At 38.7% G+C, this 7802-nt stretch overlaps 1 protein-coding gene across 1 annotated transcript; it reads left to right on the top strand.

The window, feature by feature from the left end:
• The first annotated feature begins 230 nt into the window (after nt 1–230).
• FGF20 (fibroblast growth factor 20) lies at nt 231–7582 on the top strand. The gene is made up of 3 exons (XM_035003868.1): nt 231–516; nt 5903–6006; nt 7337–7582. The coding sequence occupies exons 1-3, from the start codon at nt 231–233 to the stop codon at nt 7580–7582; spliced, it is 636 nt and encodes a 211-aa protein (XP_034859759.1).
• The last annotated feature ends 220 nt before the right edge of the window (nt 7583–7802 follow it).

The following is a 7802-nucleotide window of genomic DNA, read 5'->3' as shown; positions in this document are numbered from 1 at the left end:
CAAAGCCAGCAGCCGGCTCCCACCTACCCAAGGAGAGAAGATCGCTCCAAGACAGTGAAAACTCCCCTGCTATCTCAGTGCAAAGTCCATTCAGCGACCTCACAGGAGTAACCGGGTCTTTCTGCGCCTGTTTTGCTCTGTTTTTTCTCCATTCACTTCCCCATCCCCGCTACACTTTTGACTGGGGTCTTTTGTTTCCCGGATCCTCCGCCTCGCCCTCGGGCCCCTCCATGGCTCCCTTAGCCGAAGTCGGGGGCTTCCTCGGCGGCCTGGAGGGCTTGGGCCAGCAGGTGGGCTCGCACTTCCTGCTGCCTCCTGCCGGGGAGCGGCCGCCTCTGCTGGGCGAGCGCCGGGGCGCGGGGGAGCGCGGCGCCCGCGGCGGGCCCGGGGCTGCGGAGCTGGCGCACCTGCACGGCATCCTGCGCCGCCGGCAGCTCTACTGCCGCACGGGCTTCCACCTGCAGATCTTGCCCGACGGCAGCGTGCAGGGCACCCGGCAGGACCACAGCCTCTTCGGTACGTACCGGCACCCCAGCACCCCAGGCCCCCGACTCCTCTTCTCCACCCCGTGCTGAGGGAGCTCCCGGAACCCATCCGGTTCGAGGTGCGGGCTGGGACTGAAGGGCGGGCCAGCGCAGGGACGGGGAGGACTTCTCCGGCTGGCTTCCCGAGCCAGTCTCTAGCTGGCCTGCAGCTCCAGACGCTGGGGGCGGGAGGAGAAAGGGTGGGTGCTCCGCGCGCACCTTGCGGCCCTGCCCTTTTCTGCTGCCCGGGACAAGACCGCGACTCGGTATCACATCTTTCTTGCACTGCTTACCTCGCAGGCAGTTTTCGTTTTGTTTTTTAAATCCCTGTATTGTTTTCTCCTACTTCCTCTCACGTTTCCTCCAGTACCATTTACTTAACAAAAATTCATATCGGAAGGCTTCCTCTTCTTTAAACATGGCCCACAGCTATGCAGTTAATCATGTATTCATGGCCTGTTCAGAGGGTCACTCTCGTATAGGATGGGGGCATTTACGTAAATGTCCACGCCTGAAGAGGTAACAGATGAACTTTCAGAGAGCACCGTCGCTACTGGAAGGCTCACCTGGCTGCAATTCTTTGAGCTCTTTAAGTTCTATTTGGGCGAGAAAAGGAGGGAGGGAACGGGGTGGGGGGCGGGGGGGGAAGGCTACCCGGCTACTGAGCATGCCCAGTCGTTCAGCCAAGCTCCTCTTTAGAAATTGTGAAACGCGAAAGCAGAGATCTTAGTATTGACCGTCTGTAAGAGGAAATGGGAAAGCGAAATAGGATATGGGTGGGAACACAGAGACGTGTTTCAGAATACCTCCAGCAATGCCTGGGAGCAGAAGGAGTTAAAAGAAAGAAACAAGCGAATGATCCTTGTGACACTACATTGGGAAATCATACGGTCTCTACTGTTAATTACTCCCTAACTCGCTGTGTAACCGCCAGGTGCCTTCAGCACTCTGAGCCTTAATTCTTCCTTTCTGTACAATGATGGAATTAAATTAGGTGATGATTTAAAGATGCTCTCAGGTTCCAACATCTCAGGATCTTTCCCCCCATCGTGGGAGTTTTCATTATATTAGAGTTAACCTGGTAGCATTCTCAAAGGATTTTTGATCATCAAACTTGGGACATCACTGGAGAGATTTATTGTATTTTAAAAAAGATAACCATTTACTCGTTGGCAGCAACCTGAAAGGGCCCAACATCTGTCTTCCTTTCTGTCTGTTCCTTAGCACTGAGGGATTCTTTGAATCTCATTTCTGAAAGGCCTTCTCTTATCTTGTCCTCGTCCCCTTGTTCTTATACTCTCATTCCTTTTTTGACTTGCAGTCCTCATTAAAACTTTGGAGAAGTGTAAATCTCGGTGTGAGGGGCATTTGTAACTCTAGATGTAGAAATGAGCATGTGGTGGACATTTGGTAGCACTTAAAGGCTTAGAAAATTAGCTTTTTAAAACCCATATGTTTGCAGCTTCCGCTGATCTCTTCCAAATTCCCATTGACTATGAGTCAAGAGTGTCATGACCTAGTGGCCAACCTTGGGGTCACTTTTAGAAAGTGGTTTCTAAATTGAGGAGGCTGAGATTCTGATTCTAAAGAACTTTGCTGACACCAGGTGGCTCAGTTTTCTTTCTTTTAAGAATTATTGCACTCCATTCATTCTAGAAAAAAATCCTTCAGCTACTAGAAAGATTTAGAAACGAACACAAATGTGGTAAGGCCTATAAGTAGAGCAGGTAGAAGTTAAGCTGAAGTAGTACTCAGACTCCCTTCCTACCTCCCCTCCCCCGGCCCTTGTGATACATCCTATAGCCTTGGACACCTTTAAGACACTTGTGATTCACCTGTATTTCCCCCATGACACGAGTTGCTTCTTTCAGATCGTGTCTCTTTACAAGACTATAGGAAGAGATATAAATCTATGGGAAGAGATTATAAATATTTGTAGACTTGATAACATTCATTAACCTTTTTCCTTAAGAAACAAATGTTGTATATCAGAATTATGATCTTCTAGAACATTTTTTTTGCTAAAATTTTGCATAATTATTTGGTAATTGCAAAAATATGACTTAAGCCGATTTTGTAATGGTTTAAGTCACTCTATGGTGGGAGGCTACATATCAAAACAAATATCTACTGTTACACAAAGGGAAAAGGACCACATTAGTTCTGAGCCTAAAGGAGGTTTGAACAGCCTCTACCATGCATTACAGTGCATCCTAGTGGTCTTGAATCGCTAAGACATCATAATTACTAGGAAGAAAGTTTATGTTCAACATGTATAACATCATATGCTTCTCTCTGTATTTGCCTTCTTTTCCTAGCAATTCAATTATTCATTATGAAATTATTTTGCTATTTTTCTTTTAAACTCATTTATGTGTCATCAAAGTGAGAATTTTGAAAATGCTTGAGAATGATTATTTGTGATGTTAGAGTAAGTTACATGTTTGATAGTTTATACTAATTTGCCCATGAATGATTATATGAAAAATTCAAAATCCTGTATTTAGAATTTGAAAACCACATCAATAGAAGCTAAACAAAAAGGTCCCAGTGAGGTTAAAATAATTTCCTGTCTGATTTCACTCTACATTTATAATAGGGTTTTCCTGTACAGTAGTACAGTAGGAAGATTTTACCTAATATGTAAACATGGAATCATTACTTAAAAAAATGTTTAACCTGAGATCAAACATATTCCTTTAAAGGCTTTTCCTTTATTCTCCCCTATTCTCCATAGATTTGTCTGATGTGGTTGCATTGTGGGTTGACTCACCTGTTTATTATGATTCTTAAAAAGGCTGGCTTTGAAAATGATACCAGAAAGACAAAGTACCTCCAAGTCTTTTTATGGGACACTGGGCATTAGAAAATCTATCTAAAATCTGTGATTACCTCTTAAGGAAAGTTTTTCATGTCTACTCTTTGTTAAGGAATTAGCTTAGTTGCCACCTCATATTATAAATAAGAAAGACTTGTCAAATCCCATTTAAGAATCAAGTGATTACAAATTACTATGTGGTATACTATTTCCTTGAGGAGAAAAAGGATCAGAATTTAAAAGTGTGGCTAAAATCTTTAAGAGGAACACAAAAAACACATAACCTTTTCCCATCAATCTCTGTGAGCCATTGCAAAATTATTAATGCCTAGTTATGGATTAAGTTTTAGATGTTGTTTAATAAAGTTGAAACCATGAATACAATTGTTCTAAAAATATATGTGATTTCTACAACTACATATTTTTTACAAGATAGCAGCGTTATCTTAAAATGAGAAGTAAAGTATAGGTCGTTTACCATTTAGTTTTGCAAGAAAAAATGGATATTTTATAAGACCTGTTATATGATTAGTTTATATGGAAAGGAAACATTTTTTTGAAACTTATATTTCATTGTACTTGAAAATTGGCTCTATTATATATCCTAATCATTTAATCAGTTTCTGTTTTTTGAAAGACAAGAGCATCTTAATGTAAATCAGATATTTAAAGAGAATTAAGTTACATGTGAGCCATAGTACACTTCTCCATTTAAATTTAACATTTAATACAACTTCAAGTAATTATACATATGTGAGATATTCTGGATGAAATTCTATTAATATATCTTCTTCTACTGACCATGTTTTCGGTCTATATTTTTTGTTTCTAACAGGAATCACTCACTAATGAGCTTGACCATATGTTTAATTTTCATTTACTCTCTACCTCTATGTTCATCATTACAATGGCTATCCTATGGAGTCTGTCTTCCTGCTGTATCTTCTCTTCTCTCTGCCTTTGGGTCTCAATTAAAGGCACTGACTCTTTCAAGCCACATATAGTCTATTTGGTAATGTATTCTTGCTAGAAGATCCTTAATAGCTCTAGTGTTCTACACGATCTACTAATAGTTTGAAAGAGCTCATTTGAGCTCTTGGGAATCTATGTTTAGAGCTTAAGAATCTGTTTCTGCCAAAGAATGAATTAGGCTCTGGACAGAATAGAACCCTCCGTATAAGGGGTAGCCAGATTTTGGACTTTCCGTTGGCCTTGGGAACATCACATGTCCAAACAGGAACTTGTACAATAAATCAAGATATGACTTAAGAACAAGAATCAGGCTAAATGGTGCACATTTATACTGTTTGTAGAGCTTAAGGAGGAGTAAAGGGGTGAAGGTAGAAAGCTGTTAAAGGCAGTTTCCAGCATAGAAAGTATGTCTATATATTTTTTCAGCAAAGACTCTAAAGAACAAGACAAATTATTCCAAAGGTTAGTGTGTGCAGAGAAAAAAAGTGATGCAAAGGGGAGCATTATTTCTTTTACTATGGTGTATTAGTGTATTAAGTGGAGGATGTTTGATACTAGTTTATTTATTGATAAATGAAAATAATTTTAGAAAGCTATTGATAGTAGAATCTACTCGCATGCTAAAATCTTGGTATTTGGCTATCATATTTAATGAATTATAAAGTCCTTTTACTCTTTGAGCTATCATATTTATTTTCAAGAACCATGTGACAAGGTTCTTATTACACATACTATGTAATCTATAAATTTTTGAAATCAATGGATAGTCCTGAAGTAGAAACATTGGATTAGGGCTCAGAAGAGGTGAGTTCAAGCGTCAGTTCTACTAACTCCAAATATCATATTCTTAGGCAAGTCAATAAATCTTTTTGAGCCTCAGTTTCTTTATGTGTAAAAATCGGGATAATAATAGCTTCCATACCTGTCTTAGGGAATTGTTTTTTGAGGACCAGATAAAAAATATAAAAAAAAATTATAAACTATAAAACACTAAGGTACCCATATAGGGTATACTGGCTGCTGGGAGAAAAAGATGGACTTGATTCATAGTTAGCAAAACCAAAACAAAACAATTAATAGAACATATATAATTAACTAATGGAATTATGGAGAACTAAGAACACCTGTTATGTACTAATTTATGATAATAATAGCTTCCATTTGTTAAATGCCTAAATGTGTCAGTCCTTATCACTCTCCTGGAAAGAGGCATTTTGTTCATTTTGTACATGAGGAAACTGAACTCCAAAGAAGATAAATGACTTGTGTGGACAGACTGGCCAGTAAGTTACTATGAAATTTTAAGTTACTGTAAATTTTACGGTAAGTTATGCAAGTCAGTCTGGCTTAAGGTTTTATACCTTTAACATTACACCATGATGGACAACTTTTCTTTTTAGGTTTTTTTTTCATCTGTAAAATGGGAAGATCATCATAATAAGACGATAAGATGATAATAAGCACTTTTCAGCACCTGCCTACATTATTATATTTAGCAATATTGGTCTACTATTTCGAAGATTTTCAGTGGTCACATGTTCATTAATAAGTATGTCATTATTTGTTATTATTTTGTTTATAAATGTAGGTATCCTGGAATTCATCAGTGTGGCAGTGGGACTGGTCAGTATTAGAGGTGTGGACAGTGGTCTTTACCTTGGAATGAATGACAAAGGAGAACTCTATGGCTCAGTATGTATTTTAAAAACATTATTGTAATTCTTAAAATTATGACTATTTTGCCAGTAAAAAAAAAACTACCAATAATACATGTCAGAAGAAATATATGAAATACAGATATGTAGGAATTAAATATCTGTATCCTGATTAATTTCTATATGTTTGGGCAGTTGTATAGTAACTCAATTTCAGTTTTTTTTTAGAGAGCGAGCACACGCGTGCAAGAGGGGTGTGGGGGAGGGCCAGAAGGAGTGGGAAAGAAAGAATCTTAAGCAGATTCCACGCCCAGCGTGACCCTGACATCTCACGACCCTAAGATCATGACCTGAGCTGAAATCAAGAGTTGGGGGCTTAACCGACTGAGCCACCCAGGAGCCCTCAATTTCAGTTTTTAAGCCCCAAACATTTATTGCTTTCAGCTTGCTAGTCTGCCTGCCCATTATCCTGGGTCTTTCTACTTCCCTCCATATTTTGATCATTCCTACCAGAGACACAGAAAAATGACATTTTCTTCTTGCCATGTTAAATTCTTTTCACCTTTACATTTATTTAATGTAAATTTTCTCTACCCATGATCATCTTCCATAGCTAAGTATAAATGTTGCTGACCTTCATATATAGGAAATGAGTGAATGAAGTCCTAGGATATTGTAGACAACAACAGAAAATGGCAACCACATATCTGGTTGACCATATCTGGATAATTAAAAAGCCATGATTCAAAAAGCAACTGTGGTCTATCCCTTAGGATAAGATACAGTTCATCTTAAAAAGGCAAGAAATCATTAGGCCTTTACTGCATTTACCTAATGGTAACCTCTAGATGAAAGTTAATGATGGGAAATGTATTGTCAAACAATTAATAAATACATTTAGGGAAGATATATGATTTGGAATGATGGTTTTGAATTAGGAATTTGGATGTTAGCAAAATCTTGAAACGTTTCAAAATGATAGTAGAGACTTGCTATGTAGAACTTGGGCATCTAACAATGGAACAAGATAAATACAGGCCTTTTGGGTAGGGATGGTGGTAGGAGGGAGATAAAATGAAACGTGGGAGAGTTCTGGATATTTATTAAGTATTTGACAATAAAGCTGAGAATTGACATTTAATTTAAAGTTCTTTGAACTAAACTACTAGGAAGTTTAGTCTCCTGGAAGAAAGAATTCCGGATAACGTAAGAACTAAAACAAAATAAAGCAAAAACAATTCATCCTTTTCCCTTCTTTGACAAGGATATTGTTATAAGCAAAGCAATAAAAATACAGAGATGAGACTTTTCTAAGGAAATTCTCGCAGAAGTATTTTTTTAAATGATAGTTATCTTCTCTCTTTCAGGAGAAATTGACTTCTGAATGCATCTTTAGGGAGCAATTTGAAGAGAACTGGTATAATACCTATTCATCCAACATATATAAACATGGAGACACTGGCCGTAGGTATTTTGTGGCACTTAACAAAGATGGAACTCCAAGAGATGGTGCTAGGTCCAAAAGACATCAGAAATTTACACATTTCCTGCCTAGACCAGTGGATCCAGAGAGAGTTCCTGAATTGTACAAGGACATACTGATGTATAGTTGAAGCGTGATAGTGTCTTCATTGAAGAGCCAAACTACGACCATTCTTTCTGGTCAGAGTTCTCATTGTAAAATAATAACCCAGGAGTCTTCTCAGAATATTATGGAATTTTCTACTGGGTGGCTGAATTTGGAAAGAATATAGAGAACAAACAAAAACCCCATATTTTGACTTGAAGTAGAGCAAGACCTCTCTTTCTAAGTGGATTAAGTTCCCTTAGGTA

The sequence above is a fragment of the Mirounga leonina genome, unplaced genomic scaffold (assembly GCF_011800145.1).
Source record: "Mirounga leonina isolate KUSES-001 unplaced genomic scaffold, KU_Mleo_1.0 Mir_128, whole genome shotgun sequence".
NCBI classification, from domain to species: Eukaryota; Metazoa; Chordata; class Mammalia; order Carnivora; family Phocidae; genus Mirounga; species Mirounga leonina.
Note: the sequence above shows the minus strand (reverse complement) of the source record. Positions and strands in the feature narration are given on the sequence as shown.

Excerpts from the sequence above, each read along its gene's own strand:
- FGF20 (XM_035003868.1), top strand. The coding sequence starts at position 231 with ATGGCTCCCTTAGCCGAAGTCGGGGGCTTCCTCGGCGGCCTGGAGGGC. Across the intron at positions 517-5,902 it reads GCAGGACCACAGCCTCTTCG|GTATCCTGGAATTCATCAGT; the intron begins GTACGTACCGGC and ends TTATAAATGTAG. Across the intron at positions 6,007-7,336 it reads AAGGAGAACTCTATGGCTCA|GAGAAATTGACTTCTGAATG; the intron begins GTATGTATTTTA and ends TCTCTCTTTCAG.